Source organism: Arabidopsis lyrata (assembly GCF_000004255.2).
Source record: "Arabidopsis lyrata subsp. lyrata unplaced genomic scaffold ARALYscaffold_4, whole genome shotgun sequence".
NCBI classification, from domain to species: domain Eukaryota; kingdom Viridiplantae; phylum Streptophyta; class Magnoliopsida; order Brassicales; family Brassicaceae; genus Arabidopsis; species Arabidopsis lyrata.
In genome coordinates this window covers 15,123,090-15,139,787 of record NW_003302552.1, presented here as the reverse complement: position 1 = coordinate 15,139,787, position 16,698 = coordinate 15,123,090, and the positions used below count along the sequence as shown (strand labels likewise).

Below are 16,698 nucleotides of genomic sequence, written 5' to 3'. Positions count from 1 at the left end.
TTCTTATAGTATAATTGAGGCAAAATTTAGGGTAAATAAAATAAAAATCAAGAACCGTACTCGTACTCGTACTCGTACCCGTACCCGTAACCGTGTCCGTAATCGTAACCGTAACCGTTCGTTTATATCTTCATCAGTAAGTCACACCATTGCATATTTCAAATATTTCAACACTTTTTCTCCGATGGTTACAAAGCCAAAATAAAGAATCAATTACGGATTTGCCATTTTTTGGGATGACATTTGTGGATTTTGCCCTTTTTTGAATAGTTTATGGATTTTATCCTTTTTCAGGCTACGGAAACATGCGTTTTATTCGTTATGTTTGGGTTTAGTCGGTTGTAGTTGTTCTTAGGGTTTAGTATTTTGTATAAACTACATATTTTTATCAAAAAAAATCCGAAATACGTACATTTTTAAGTGTTAGAAAATGGCAAATCCATAAGATTTTTGCAAAAATGGCATTTTTAAAAGATTTTGGTAAAAAATGGCAAAATCAACAATAATCCCCAAAATAAAAGATGGTGAGTGTTTTTTTTTTTTAAAGAGGAATCCTATATACCATTATAGTTTATCAAAGTTGTTGTATGAGTATTACTCTCTCTTCTCCTGGAAATTTCTTCCATGGATTTTACGAAGCTGAACTTTTCAGACCGAACATCAAAGCAAACTATCATAGAAATCTCGGAAGACATGTTGGCTGAAGCTCCATAATAAAGAACACCATTGATACATACCTCATTAATTATCGGTTCGTCCAGGAAAATGGGGTACGCAACATTCTACCATTCTCCATGACAGTTCCTAACGTCAGAACTTGATGCTCTTTAGAGGTCCCACCATGTCTTCCAGAAGATGGCAAGGTCATGCACAAAACCTTGTATTGTTTTTCAATCGGATCATACCCGAAAAAGCTCTTCTGGTCCTTTCTCCTCCTCATCGTATTCATTGTTGGTAAGCTTAAGGATTGTCCCGTTCTGGGGTTACATATCACAAACTCTTCGGGTTTTTTCCCCCGCTGAGTTATAAGATAGAGCAAGCGACCGATATGACTAATGCTATTATGGCTACCATTGCCACAATAAATTGGAAAATGGGAAAGACTGTTGGCTACAACAGACGAGTTCTCATTAAGATGATTTTGAGACTGAGGCTGAGGCGTCGAATAAAAGAACAACTCAAAGTGGTTGTGGAAGGCGAACAAGAGCTGAGGCCGAGATGAAGATTTGGTCAGAAACAATTCGGTGAAACTGTAAAGAACCCGACTCGATAGTGCTTAGCACTAGCCCAAGACCGTAATACCCGAGAAACTCGATATAATCAAGATAAGAAACCCTCTAAGTATGATAGAAAATTTGGAAGAACAATTAGAGACTACTTGAAAGACTTTTGGAGAGACTTAGAGAACTTTTAAAGAGTGTTCTTTTATTTGAACTTTCTTTTTATTCACTTGTTCAACTTCATTACAAATGAGGGGGGTGAGGAGGTATTTATAGCCTCCAAGGTTAGCTTACAAAGTCTCTAGATTATTCTACCATCATCTCTATAACTCTACTAAAATATCTAGATTTTATCTTACAAACTTCTAGATTATTCTACATAATTTTCTAAATATCTATCTAATAGAATTCTCTAGAACATTTAAGGAGGTGATGATTTTTCTATGATGCTCTAGAGAAATCTAGAACTTAGGCTTAACTTTGGGTTTTATCCAATATAGAATATTGAATTATAAACCCATAATTAAGCTTAAACCAAAATCAAGTTTAACTTCAATACTCCCCCTTAAACTTGATTTTGTCAACCATCCCGAGCTTCAAGCGAAGTAACTCGAATTGGCCTTTTGGTAATGACTTGGTGAAGATGTCTGCAACGTTGTCCTCACTTCGAACTTCCAAGGCTTCAATTGTTCCATCAAGAACCTTCTCCCTTATGAAGTGATGTTCTAACTCAATATGTTTTGTCCTTGCATGAAACACCGGATTGTTAGCTAACTTGATAGCACTTTGATTATCTCCGTAGATAGCCACCGGTTTATTTATGGGCTCGAACAAATCTTCAAACAGTCTTCGAAGCCATATACACTCTTGAGCAGCGAGTGTGGAAGCTTTATACTCCGCTTCAGTGGTAGATAGCGATACCGTTGGTTGTTTCTTGCTACACCACGAAATGCTTGTGTCTCCACATAAGAACACATAGCCCGAAGTTGATTTTCGGTCATCTAGATCTCCACCAAAGTCAGCATCTGTAAAACCATGAAGAGAAATCTTTGCATTGTACTTGTACACCAAGCCCATGTCAAGAGTTGTCTTGACATACTTCAAGATCTTCTTTGCCGCTTCTAAGTGTGGTTTCCTTGGTGCTTGCATAAACCGACTTATAAGACCTACTGCGAAGGCAATATCAGGTCTTGTAATGGTTAAGTATAGAAGACTTCCCACAAGAGCACGATAAGGTCGAGGATCAGGTAACAATGAACCTTCATCACGTTTGAGCTTGATGTTCACATCCATCGGAGTAGTGCGCGTCTTTCCTTCGTGCACCCCGAACTTCTCAACAATCCTTCTTGCATAACCTTGTTGACCAACGAATATTCCATCCTTTACTCTTTCAACCTCTAGGCCAAGAAAGTTATTCAGCTCACCCAACTTCTTCATCTCGAACCTTATCGACATATCTTCTTGTAAGCGAGCAATTTCTGCATCATCATTCCCAGTAATTATCATATCATCCACGTAAAGAAGAACTACTACGTGGACTCCTCCTTTCTTCTTGAAGAATAGACTCGGGTCAGAATTTGATGCCTCATAGCCGCAAAATTGAAGGAACTGAGCAACCTTTCCATACCAAGCTCGTGGAGCTTGTTTTAATCCGTACAAGGCCTTTTTCAGCTTGCACACATGATCAGGATGCTCTCGTGATTTGAAACCAGGTGGTTGCTCCATGAAGATACTTTTATCAAGCTCACCATATAGAAAGGCATTCTTCACATCAAGTTGCCATAACTTCCAACCAAAACATGCTGCTAAGGATAAAAGTGAGCGTACCGTAGTCATCTTCGCCACTGGACTGAATGTCTCATCATAATCTTCTCCATACTTTTGAGAGAATCCCCGAGCAACCAACCTTGCTTTAAATCTATCAATGCTCCCATCTGCTTTTCGCTTAATTCGATACACCCATTTGCAAGAAACGGGCTCAACATCCTTGGGTTTTGGAACCAGATCCCAAGTTTCATTTTTCTTGAGAGCACTCATCTCCTCCTTCATTGCAGCTTCCCATTCTTGGACTCCTTTAGCTTCATCATAAGAAGATGGCTCATCATCATCTAACGGAGCTGCGAAGAAGCATGAATAAGTAGTGATGAATTCTTCATCTCTATATCTTGCAGGCTTGACAATGTTTCTTTTCGGCCGTTGATTGACCATCGAACCATGATCTTGTTCCTCTTCTTCTTGGTTAGTGCTCCCCCTTTGACCTTGAATTTTATTTCCAGGACTTCCACTCTCACATGGTACTTGGAGAATTGATTCATCGATCTTGGAGGAACTCGCACCATCTTTTTCAACCAAGACTTGAGGTGGCCCGTAGTATGAAGAAACTTCATCAAAGACAACATCACGAGACACAACATACTTGTGTGTCTCAGGATCCATACACCTCCAACCCTTCCTTTGTTCATCATAGCCGACAAATATGCATTTCTTCGCCTTTGCCTCCAACTTAGTTCTTTGTGAATCAAACACATGGACGTAGCAGACTGATCCAAATATTCTGAGATGTTTCACCGTTGGCTTCTTCCCATGAACCATCTCATAAGGAGACTTCATATTGTTTGGACTAAGTGGCATCCGGTTGATGACATAGGTTGCACATCTCATTCCCTCCGCCCATAACTCCTTAGGCAAATCTTTGCCATGGAGCCAACTTCTACACGTCTCACTTAGATGTCTGATCTTCTTCTCTGCTACTCCATTTTGTTGAGGTGTATGCGGACATGTAAATTCTCTCTTGATACCATTATCTCTACAAAAAGAGAGAAACTCCTTAGACATGAACTCCCCTCCATTATCCGTCCTTAAGGTCTTGATCTTCTGACCTAACTCCCCTTCCACGGTAACCTTGAATTCTAGAAACTTGGAGAATACTTCAGATTTTTCCTTCACAAAGTATACCCAAGTGTACCGTGAGAAGTCATCAACGAACAACAACATGTAGCGATACCCGGAATATGAGGGTGTTCTTGTCGGACCCATCAAGTCACTATGGACCCTTTCCAACGGAACACTGCACCTTGAAGTGGAATAGTCAAATGGAAGTCTATGAGACTTTCCATATTGACATCCTTCACAAAGTGTGCCTTCATCTTGGATCTTCAACTTTGGGAGCCCGTTAACCAAGTCTTTATTTACCATAACCTTGAGCTTAGTCATATTTATATGACCATGCCTAGCATGCCATATAAAAGCATTATCGTTGGTACTCATCTTCTCCACATAAGAGTTTGATGCCGATAAAACGTACAGATCTTTAACTCGTGCTCCAGTGTGAACCACATCCGCCTTTAACTCTTGAATATTCTTTAAGAATTTAACATCTCTTGGGCCAAATAAGACATAGTTACCTGAGTCCACCGCATTTACCACGGAGAGAAGATTCTTTTTTACTCCAGGAACATGGTAAACGTTCTTAAGAGTGATTGGGCTTCCATCATCTCCTTTGATGACCACCGTTCCTTCCTTCTCAACGTGATGGATTGAATTATCCGCGGTAATGATTGCTTCTTTTCCTTCATGGCGTTGAAGACTAGAAAATAATTTCTCGTCTCCAGTGATATGATGGCTACAACCAGAATCTACGATCCAATTATTTTCCACTTTCTTAGGTGTAGATGTACTTGAAGATGCAGCCTCCACCGTAAAACATTTTCCCCATTCTTCGTCTTCATTATGACCTTTTGATTCCGCCATGTTTGTTTCCTTCAGCTTGACTCGGCAATCCTTTTTAAAATGCCCAAGTTTTCCACACCGATAGCACTTGAATTTTTTCTTATCTCCCTTAGAAGATCCTTCATGTCCATCATTATTTCTTGGACCACCGTCATTAGATTTGGCTTTGAAGTTGTGTTGCCTCCTAGCTACAAAGGCGCTCCCCGAGTCATCATGAATTTTGACTCCCGCCATTTGTACTGCTAGTGATTCTTGCGAAGCGAGCAAATTTTCAAACTCTTCCAAGGAAGGTTGTGTAGCCCATCCTTGAACCGAAGTCACAAACGGTGTATACTCGGGTCGTAGACCTCGAATAATAAACCGCTTCAACCGAGCATCCGAGATTGATTCCTCCGGATTAAGACTATTTATCTCAGAGCAAAGGTTCTTTACCTTGATGAAAAACTCCGAGATTGAAGACTCCCCCTGCTTCGTATTTGCCAACTCGTTTTCTAACAATTGTAGACGAGCTTCATTCTTCTTGTTGAACAGTCGATCTAACGCTTGCCAAATTGAACTAGCGGATGTGCACCTTGAGACATGCTCAAATACTCCTGAGGATATTGACCTCTTTAAAGCAAACTCCGCCTTGGCATTTTTACGTGTCCATTCCTTTGTCGCTTCCGCGGTTGCAGCATCTCCGGTAGGTGGTGAAGTATTACTTCCGCCGACGACATCCCATAAGTCCTCACTAACCAAGTATGACTCCATACATGACTTCCATAACCGGTAGTTAGATTGGTTTAAGATCTCCATTCCCAATCCAACAACACGACCCATAGATTCCATACTTAGAGTAGATCCGAGTTCTCCTATAATCCCGATCTTGAAGAGCACAAGATTAGAATGGCTCTGATACCATGTAAAGAACCCGACTCGATAGTGCTTAGCACTAGCCCAAGACCGTAATACCCGAGAAACTCGATATAATCAAGATAAGAAACCCTCTAAGTATGATAGAAAATTTGGAAGAACAATTAGAGACTACTTGAAAGACTTTTGGAGAGACTTAGAGAACTTTTAAAGAGTGTTCTTTTATTTGAACTTTCTTTTTATTCACTTGTTCAACTTCATTACAAATGAGGGGGGTGAGGAGGTATTTATAGCCTCCAAGGTTAGCTTACAAAGTCTCTAGATTATTCTACCATCATCTCTATAACTCTACTAAAATATCTAGATTTTATCTTACAAACTTCTAGATTATTCTACATAATTTTCTAAATATCTATCTAATAGAATTCTCTAGAACATTTAAGGAGGTGATGATTTTTCTATGATGCTCTAGAGAAATCTAGAACTTAGGCTTAACTTTGGGTTTTATCCAATATAGAATATTGAATTATAAACCCATAATTAAGCTTAAACCAAAATCAAGTTTAACTTCAATAGAAACATGGAAGTCTAATTATGGTAGACCAAAGCTTCGATACGCAACGATATCTCGCTATAGATTTCGCCGGCAGTCTCGAGAGTATCTCGATAATGTGATCAGCTGGGATCGTATGATCTGTGTTTTCTCCACCATTAACTGACGTTGAAGCTCGTGGTTCGAGTGAACGGATGGTTTGAAGATCCTTCGTGACGTTTTGCAGCTGTGATTCCATGGCGGAGAGGACTGCGTCAAACCCTGACCCTAACTTTCTGCTGCATTTGAATTGTTTTAAGAATAAGTAAAGGAGCAAACAATTTTCCTAAAGTTTATCTCCTCCACTCGAAATAAAATTAAAAATAGCAAAGGATATTAAAATTATTTCTAAAAAATGTATTATGATGTAATTCAACAATATTTTTATAAGTAGTAATTAATTTAGTATGATTTCTCCATGTATTTCTGAAATTAAGTAATTTTGTAATGGATTGATGTATAACATGCTTTCGTTATAACTAGAAAACGACAAGAAACATCTCTCAGTTGGATCAAGCTTCTTGTTAATTGAATCATCACAATAGCTCTTCGTTGTGTTCAACTACTTTTTCTTCATTCTCTATCGTTAATTTTCTCGAAAAGTTCAACAACTAAACCTTGATTGAACATCGGAATATCACATCTGTTTTGGACTAAGTTAAAAAAGTGACCCTCATGAGGGCCATGTAGCCCAAATTTAGGACCCATGTAGTGGAGGTTCGTTACCCAATTACAGATTGTGTTCTTTTAAGTCTTAGCTAATCAATTACACAATGTGTGAGGCTACTTTCGTTTCTCACTTACAAAAAAGTGTGAAGAAATAAATGTGTTTGTGTGAGGCTACTTTCGTTTCCCACTTACAAAAAAGTCTATAGAGATATTTTTACTTTGCAGCCTTGTCCTGACTTTACTTTTACAATTTATTTCTACTTCTGGTAAAAATAAAATATATCAAGCCTTATATATATACACATGTATATCAAAAAAATTGTTTTTAGGTTTCTTGAATAAAGACTCCACTCCATTCAATATATCTGACCAGGACCGGCCTAACACTATGTACTGCCTAAAGCAAAAAATAATTATTTTGCCTTTAAATATAAAAATAAGGGTTTAATGTAACTACTAAGATTTGGACCGGAGACGTTAAGAACTATACACGAGGGAGAAACCGCTGGACTAAGGATATTTATTGTTTTTGATGCCCTCAAATTCTTATATAATATTTGGCGCCTAAAGCCCTTGCTTGTTGGGCTTTAGGTCAGGGCCGGTCCTGTCTGACCAGTGAGTCCATATAGGTCATACAGGTGAGGTTACCTTGATTGATTAATCGTATGAAACAATTAATTGTTAAATTTACTAGTATGTGAAATCACTTTGTAAGTATGATATATTTTCTGTTGACCAACAATAAATTAGATTCATTTACTCACTAGCTCACTAAACATATGTTTTCAGGTTATGAGTCATTAAAAATAATCTCATCTCAAATATTCGATAAAACTATAGATATTTTACTTTTAAGTATGTGAAAATTCGGAATGAAATGAAACATTTGTCGGATTAGAGAAAATATCAGAATGTTCACTACTTTAAATCATATAGCTGATGAATTTTAATTTTAATAGGATAAGAGTAATAGTTAAAGGTATTCAAGTGAATCATTTTGATATACACTTCTTGTTCTGGACCACATTTTCCATTCCTTCTTTATTTATTTGTTGATGTTAAGTAAAAAGGATTTTTCATGAAAAAATAGAGCTGATCATTGTATGACTTCACATTCTACAATAATGTTTTTTTTTGGGGTTAAAATAAATAAAAAGGAATTTACTAGTGTTGTTGTAATCACGAAAGCTGAAACAAGAGAAAGCATGAGCAAATAGGAAAAAGAGAAAAGCATGAGATTACACAATACAGTCTCTGCACTTTCATACTCTTTTTCAATCATTTCATTCTACATTCACATCTTTACACTATTCCCTCTATTCCCTTTAATTTTTAATATTTCAAAATAAATTGTATAACATAAAACTTTCCTTTAATTATATTACAGTTAACAAACTGAAACTAATTATTGAACTTTTTGCAGGCAGTGCTACAAAAATAATGCAAAGGTTTTTGAATGTTGATGATATTTTGACTAATTGCTTACAATTATAACTCTTTATGAGATGTCAGATAAAAATAAAACTAATCATTGAATTTCTGTATTCCAATACAATATATAGAATCAAAGAATGAATGAGCTTCGAGGTTATCAAGAAGCCCTAACTTTTTCAGTACAACGATCATCACAAGACGTTATCTTTTTATTCTTTTCACTTTTTCTTTGTAAGAAAACAATCATAATGAATTAAATAATTGCTTTTGTTGTATAATCTTTTTGTTACACTTAAACGGCTAAATCTTACTTATACAACAAGCATTACACTATCATTGTCTCGGGAACACACTTCAATTTACAATAATGATATTATCAAAATCTATCCCTAAAAAGACTGATGAATTAAAAAACCTTCCATCTGTCAGTTTAATAATCCTGCACAAAAAAAAGTTTTATTAAACTGTAGTTACCTCCTTATTAATAGAAATCAAAACTAATTTTAAAAATATGAGATTCAAATTAGTTTATTTACCTACACGCTGTAAGTCCTCCCATGATAAATAAAAGAACCGGTTTGATATGCGAAATTCTGTTAACCAAGACAAAATTACAATCCTTTATACACCTATAAACCGGAAATTCACCCATTAAAATCAATTGAAACCGAACCGGAAACGGACATACGAATAGAGAAGTGGGGATTGGACAAACCTGTTTCTTGTTTCCTTTTGTGTTAAAAGGAGCAATGAAATGTCTCCATCATCATCACTCCTCAAGGCTTCAACACTCGTAAAAAAACACTTTAATTTACCTGACAAAAGCGAATTATATACCATAAGTGATACTATTAATATGATGAAGAATTATATCCAATAATAACTCTTTATGAGATTTCAGAAAAAAAGATCACACAACAAATCTTGGTTTCAAGAAAATTTTCCATCATTAATTATTGCTCTGATGATGCAGAGACAATATCTTATCACATTTTCGAATCGAAAACACGAAAACAGATCGCTTTACCGGGTCCATTTTTATCCAAATCAATGTGATGTGCCTTAAATGATATGAGAGGAACGTGTGGATTATACTTTTCTTGGCTGATACATAATAAATGCAGACCAGTCTTATTGGACTTAAGTCTCTATTTTGAGTTTCAGGACCACAACTATTACTACTAGTCTACTACTACTGATGGCTTTGATCAATGTCACTGACACTATATTCTATCTGTTATCTCCTAATCTTCCGGTTAGATTTATAAATCTTATGAAATAGAGATGTTACCGTAAAGAACTTCTTTTCGATTTTCTTTTAGAAAAATGTTAGCTCTGTGTATCCACGGGCGTAAGGTAAGAGTTCTTCAGCTTCGACCCGTGCAGTGGAATGACTCGTGGTTCGCTTTAATCTCTTGTGATTTGACTCAACCTCTGCGCTGAATATGCCATAAACCGGTCTATGATCTGAAAACCGCGACTCCCCTCTTACATAAGATAACTGATGTAGACCTTCTCCATGCCATAGTATCCGATCACACCTTTAGTAACATAACCAAAAAAACCATTGTTAGATCATTACATGGTTCTTGTTTACTTTTTTTTTCTGATAGCAAGAAACTTACCAAGCAGGAGTACGACGTTTCTCCTTTGGATGCAAATCACCTCCTGCATATCTATCCGAGTTATTTGAGTATTTGTAAGTTGGTGGGAAGTAAATCTTTCCTTCGTTCCATCCTTTAAACACATGCCCTCGTTTCTGCTCTATCCGTAACTGCAGTGAAAATGTTTTCAAATGTTTTGGATTAGAACATTCTATAAAGTAATGTGATGAAACTCTATAGTCTCTATTGCTTTATTTATGTATTATATCTACTACATGTACCTGATCGTTTTCTAGTAATGCCCTCCAGTTTTGCATCTCGACTAGTGCTTTTGCGGATCGGTAAGAGAGCGCTATCCGGTAGTTCAGATCCCCGAGCCATATTACCCGACTAAATTAAATGGAAACAAAGAAAAATGAGAACGGTAACAAGATTTGAGTGCAAGAGCCATGATGAATTGGATCATGAATCTTAAGCACATCATTCGATTCTTGATGTTCTGTTTCAGTCTTACTCATGCTGAAGGATATTCTCAGGGGACTTCTCGTCTGCAGAACTCTGGACTCGAGGAAACCTTGTTTTCTTGAGTATCTCCATGACATCGGAGTTTCTCCTTAGCTCATCACCTTCTTTTTGTCCCGAGGTCAAATGAGTGCAGACGAAGCAGAAACTTGTTTGATGAAGCAACATACTAATTGAGATTGATCCCTACAAGAACCACAAAAGCAGATTATAGCACTGCACTTACTAACCAACTCATATCTAACTAACTACCTCAAGCCGTAACAAACATAAGATTTTGTTACCTTATTTCCGAGATAACCCATTAATCCTCTACCAACACAAGATACTTTCATGTTCTTGACGTGTTCTCGTAACTCGCTTTTCACCCAGATTGTTAAAAAGATACCAACCATCTGTTTACTTGCGACCAAACAGTACTGCGATGAGTTCCACGGGATTCTGTAACCGTTTTCAGTCGATGCAGAACCAAGACATGACCCAGGTGAATTCAAGAGTGTGCTTGGAGAATCCCCTGGGCCGTTATCATCGTCCGAGGAGCCCCACCGGGAAACATCACTAGGCCGAGAATAATTGCTCGGCCTAGAGTAATAATCGCTTGGTCTAGAGTAATCACTAGGCCTTCTTGAGTAATCACTAGGCCTGTGACTACACCTGAAGCTCGGGTCAAAATCACTTGGTCTATGACTGAAGAATACGCGATCACACACGCTGAAACGACGGTCAAACCGTGGCTGTGAGATCGAAGGGTCATTCTCTTCCATACTCCATACGCTCGGGGTCTGGAAAGACCTTCTGTTGAAGAAAGTCTCGTTCTTTTGCCTCGAAGATCCAGAGAAATCAGCATCAATCTCTGCAATGGGGACAGGAATAGGCGACGGAGTATGACAGACACTGCTTGTCCCGGGGAGGTTATTGAGCGTTTTCCTGATGAGGGAATGCCATTTCTTAGCAGGACCATTGTCTTCAGCTCCAAGAACATTACCAGCATTAAGAGGAACAATCTCTTGGAACCTAAAAGAACACACAAAATAAAAACAGAGATTAGTAAGAACGTTTCTTGAACAAAAACAGACATTCTTGAAAAGAAAATGTAATGGAAACACACCCGAGAACGTATATATCTGCAGGAGCAGAGGAATGAAGCCATTCGTCGAGGTTTAGATCTTCCGGAGGAGAGCGTCCAGCAACGTTCCATGTAGCTACAAAGATGCTGTTCTCAAGTATCATCAACATGAGATTCAACTTCAATGGATCATAAAATAAGTCACATATGTGTGCGTGTGACTGTGTTCATATATATTATATATACCTGTGGTTTTGGACATCAATGATTCTGGGATTTTCATAGTTCATTTTCCTTTGTCTAGCTTGCTGCTCCCAGTTCTTATTGAGTTTTTCTGTGAAACTCAGAAATCATGAGACTAAAGAAGAAAACTTTATCATAGAGGATTGATCATATTGATAAAATGATTATACCAGTTTTGCTCTTCTTGATTGTGCAGGGCTCTCTCTCTGAGAAGCTGTTTCTGTGCTCAACTTCAACTCCTTAATTAATTTGGCCCCAAAAAGATTATCAGAATTTGAAATCATATATAACAATCCAATTGATAATTTACAGAGAATAGAATGGTGGTTAAAGCAAAAATAAAGGTGAAATTGAGATGTTTTGTTTTCTCAGAAAAGACAAAATATTACAAATTAAAGCTCTCCAGAACAGAACAAAGAACAAGTTTTGACAAGAAGAAGACTTTTTTTTTTTTTTTGGTGTACCTTGAGGTTGAGGAACAGAAACATCTGCTTGAAACTTTTCAGTTTTGCTTTTGATGTTGAACCATTTCCTCACCATCTTCTTGGACCATGACAACTTCATTGAAGCAAAAAAGAAAATAAATGAAATTGTTCATGAAAAATGGAATTTTGAAGAAACATAAAAATAAACCTTGTTTTTCTTGGATTTATCGTCTCTCATTGCTGTTCTTGAGCTGTCCTTGGAATAAAGACTCAATCCATCCAGAAAAAAAAAAGACAACAGAGATCAAATCGAACAAATTTGGGGTATTTAGTTGAATCACTGTTTAAAAATATGTTTTTTTTTTTCCCGAAATTGACAAGAATTGACTTGTTTCTTCTCCTTTGAATCAGACAGAAGCTAAAAGCAAAGACAAGTTGGTCTCGGATTAAAAGGGTTTTTGTCACTCCTTGGCTTACCGAGACAGGAATAGAGAAATGGGTTTTAGTTTTTCCCAAACAGAGACGAATGAGAGAAGAAGTGAAGATTGGTTTTTAGAATAAGAAGAGAAAAAGTGTTGAAGAGACAAGGATTCTTGAAGCAGGACAATGAGGAAGATTTTGGAGAGAGAAACCAAAAAAGTGTGATTTGATCTTTGAAGAGAGAGTGCTTGGTTTAAGCTTTTCTACTTGGTCCTGATTCTTCTTCTTCTTCTTCTATGAGAGAGAGAAATAGAGAAAGAGAGTGAGCCTCGTTCTCAGTGAAACGGCAAAGTAAAAGCAGTGGATTTGAACAGAATAAAGCGCAGAGAGAGAACGAGAGTGCTTATTATAAGGTCTTGCACTAATCACTTCCTCCTATGGGCTTTCACTTTTTTTTTTTTTGGCTGAGTCTAATAATAATTAGTCAAAAAAATTTTAATCAAGTTTTACTATATATAAGAAAATTAAGGGCGGTTTATTCAATTTTTTTAGTTGTCTTTTTTTTCTTGGTAATGGTTTAATTTTTTTTTTAGAATATTTCATAAGAAAGTTTAAATAATTAAATACTTTCCTTATGATTTTATGCTCTTGGTCATAAGATATCCATATTTAAATTATATGTTGATTAATAATATTTCAATTCATATAACATACAAGTAAAATACTGCCAACTTGTTCATGTTTAATTTTTTTTAGAGATTTCTTTATTTCCATCATTCACAACATTGATCAAATTTTTACGTTTTTGACAAAATATTCTACTGAAAATATAATATGCATATTTCGTATTTGTCTATTTTATATATCATTTTTTTGACAAAAGTCTATTTTATATATCCTTGTATTTTTTATTTTTTTGGTAAGTTTAGCAACTTTTTAGGGCAATGTTTTAGGTCTACATCTCTTGTATAGATGTTTTTTTTGGACAAACACTCTTGTCTAGATGTAAACTTTGGAATTTCCATATACTTCTATATAAGAAAAAATATTTTTTTATAAAACATGTTATCTATAATATACATTATTAAAAATATAACAAAAATGAGAAACATAATCAACATAATTGACTTGATGTATTATTTTTTTTCCGTGAATACTATTCAAAATTTTTTATCCAGTTCAAGCCTGTCCGCTATTTTATTATTCTATTATTTCACTATTTTACCATACATCTAAATACCATTTTTTATCTTTATAAATTATAAAAAATTATTGGATGCTACATTTTAATAGTTGTGGAAAAATGTAGGTTAATAATAATACACTATTATATTTTAAACGATTCTCAAAAATATACAAAAGAAATAGTAATATTGATGTGATTGTAAAACTAATACTAAATACTACCTAATAAATTTATTTTGAATTAATTCATTGATAATCAACTTAATAAAATGAGTGATGCTAGGGGATCGAGAGGTCTGTGTCTGTGTCTTTGTATCATTAATAGGTCGAAGAAAACCTAGAAGGTAACAAGATCAGGACGGATATTAAATCTATTAGTACTACCAAAACTAAAATATTAGTACTATTTTTTCCTCTCTACATGTCATCAATATTTTTTAACAATAACACTTCAATTCGCATGCTAATTCTCATATTCAATGTTTTATTTTTTATTTTTTATGAAAGGTATTCTAAGCTATATATATATATTCAGTGTTACAAGTTAAACGATTATGTAGGTTCAAGTTATAATCAATTAACAATATCACTTTTGAATGACTACAATTGGTCTTCTACAACGTTCTCGCTAAATAAGAATACAAACAACATATATACGACTTATTGTTTACCAAAAAGCAGTACATGACCACAACGATATTCAAAATGTTTGAATTATTTTATCAACTGCATCAATGTTTTTTGTTTGTGTGTCTACCTTAAGCTTGAAGCCTCGAACTATAGACCAAAATCTAATGTAAACTTTAGAAAGTTTCTTAGTTAACCATTAAACCAAATACACACTCAAATTAACAATCATTTTGAAAGTTCTCAGTTTCTAAAATGCTAACCAAATGAGCATTACATAGCCTTCGGCAACAACAACATAAAAAAGAGGATTCCACACAAGAATAAAGCAAATAATTAGTTGTATAATATTATATGCATGTGTATGTGAACTGTGATTTGTGAAGGATGTGTAAAACAAGATGAATCTTTGATGCTTTTGACCGCCTCGAAAATGCTGAATTTTAAGGATGTTAAAGGGAGCCTCCCAAATCATTTTGGATTAAGGAAGTAGCAAAAAGTTAATCATTATATATTAGTATAAACTAAACTAATGATGCATAACACACTATTTATAATATAGCAAAGTTCTTCTATTAGTCATGCTTTTACCCTTTTTGCCACTTAAAATTGCTCGTAAATTACATATATAGGCCATGTTCTAAAAATCGGCCGCCTACCCGCCTAGGCGCTGATCGGATGGATACCGCGACGATTTTGTCCAAATCGGTAAAAAAAATTGGTGATCCAATTTTTTTCCACCTAGACGTCCGCCTAGACCGCCTAGACCGCGCCTAGCCCAATTTTTTTTTTCATTTTTTTTTAATCTAAAATTCAAAACGTCACACTTATGTTCATAATTTGTATAAAAATCATAAGTTTGACCTTAAATTCTTGTTTTCATGTGTTTAATACAATTTTAAAAATAATATTATATAAATTTCTTATTTATAATAGATTAATATATTTTTAAAATATTAAATAGTATTTAAACTAGTCCCCGATTAATCTTTGTTTAATTTCTGATTTTTTTGTTAGACGATAGGTCCACTCTCACCGTCCCACTAGCGTGTAACAATTTTTTGAACATGGTATATAGGTAACAGGTGTCATTCAACAGCTTGACAAACGTGTAATTTTATCTGAAAAAGACGCTCACGTTTAATTTCGTTGGATGACAATGACTATATACATGTATACATAATTATAATGTTAATCTATGATTGGTTTATATACGTATACATAATGTATAATATATGCATGGATAGTCATTGTAGTTATAATATCGAAACGGATTCTTTTGCTTTAAAAAAGACAAAAATAATTAAATATTTGGATAGGATGGTTTTGGCTTTTAGATGGCCAGATGCCAAACATGCCTTCATCATTTCGTCTTTCCCATTCCAAGCCTCTGCCTCACAATGTTGGTCTTTACTGCTTTGAAATTTCTTCCACTTTAAATTATATTCTTGGTAAACCATATTATTTATATCATAGTATAAACTGTTTATATATGGTCTATGCCCTAGGGTTCAATTTGATGCGAATCTATGTAAATATGTATAAGGATCACCAAATAGTTCTTGATAGAGAAATTATGTTTTTTGCCAATCAGATACCAAAAAACAGAATTTCGCTATTGTAATATATGTTGAATTAAGAAATATAATAGGGTATCATTAATCTGGGTGATCATAAGATAAACAAAACAAAACAAAAACTATAGTGGTTGGTTTTCTATATGATATATAAATAATTTGCCGCCACAATAAATAAACGATCTTCCCACGAGTCGTTTCTTCGTCAGTCCACTATCACACACACGTTGTCATTTATTCTGAGTTGTATTTAACACACTTTGAGTTGTTGACCTGACGACTTTTCGAATTTCTTATGTATTCAAAACGAAAATTATACTACAAAAGTAGAAAACTCTATATTCATAACATTGTCAACACAGTTTCTCAAAATAAACTGTTGTATTCGTAATAATTAATGCATATATGATATATATATCCAACGTTTCAAGTAGAAACATATCATCAAAAAGATTAGGGTTTGTTTCAAAGGACACTTTTTGTCAACAAAGTCTTCGAAGCTCGCTCACATGTACATCTGAGCACATATGATG

At 35.3% G+C, this 16,698-nt stretch overlaps 1 protein-coding gene across 3 annotated transcripts; it reads right to left on the bottom strand.

Moving 5' to 3' along the window:
* Positions 1-8,741: 8,741 nt before the first annotated feature.
* LOC9317278 (type IV inositol polyphosphate 5-phosphatase 7) lies at positions 8,742-13,180 on the bottom strand. Of its 3 annotated transcripts, none has more exons than XM_021028738.1 (13): positions 12,565-13,180; positions 12,396-12,489; positions 12,102-12,170; positions 11,935-12,022; positions 11,731-11,835; positions 10,907-11,636; positions 10,615-10,808; positions 10,382-10,490; positions 10,122-10,270; positions 9,788-10,037; positions 9,212-9,311; positions 9,033-9,125; positions 8,742-8,935 (listed from the first exon to the last, which is right to left on the bottom strand). In XM_021028738.1, exons 1-10 carry the CDS (start codon positions 12,592-12,594, stop codon positions 9,815-9,817), a joined length of 1,791 nt encoding a protein of 596 aa, XP_020884397.1. In that variant the 5' UTR covers positions 12,595-13,180; the 3' UTR covers positions 8,742-8,935; positions 9,033-9,125; positions 9,212-9,311; positions 9,788-9,814. The 3 variants fall into 3 exon arrangements, with proteins under 3 accessions (XP_020884397.1, XP_020884396.1, XP_020884398.1); XM_021028737.1 differs by having other exon boundaries at positions 9,033-9,089; XM_021028739.1 differs by having other exon boundaries at positions 9,033-9,089; positions 12,102-12,173; positions 12,405-12,489.
* Positions 13,181-16,698: the final 3,518 nt, after the last annotated feature.

What these genes read in the sequence shown, in the direction of transcription:
- LOC9317278 (XM_021028738.1), bottom strand. Translation starts at nt 12,594, where the DNA reads ATGAGAGACGATAAATCCAAGAAAAACAAG. An exon ending in ATTGATGTCCAAAACCACAG is followed by an intron (nt 11,836 to 11,934) that starts GTATATATAATA and finishes ACTTGAGAACAG; the next exon opens with CATCTTTGTAGCTACATGGA. An exon ending in TGGGTTATCTCGGAAATAAG is followed by an intron (nt 10,809 to 10,906) that starts GTAACAAAATCT and finishes TGGTTCTTGTAG; the next exon opens with GGATCAATCTCAATTAGTAT.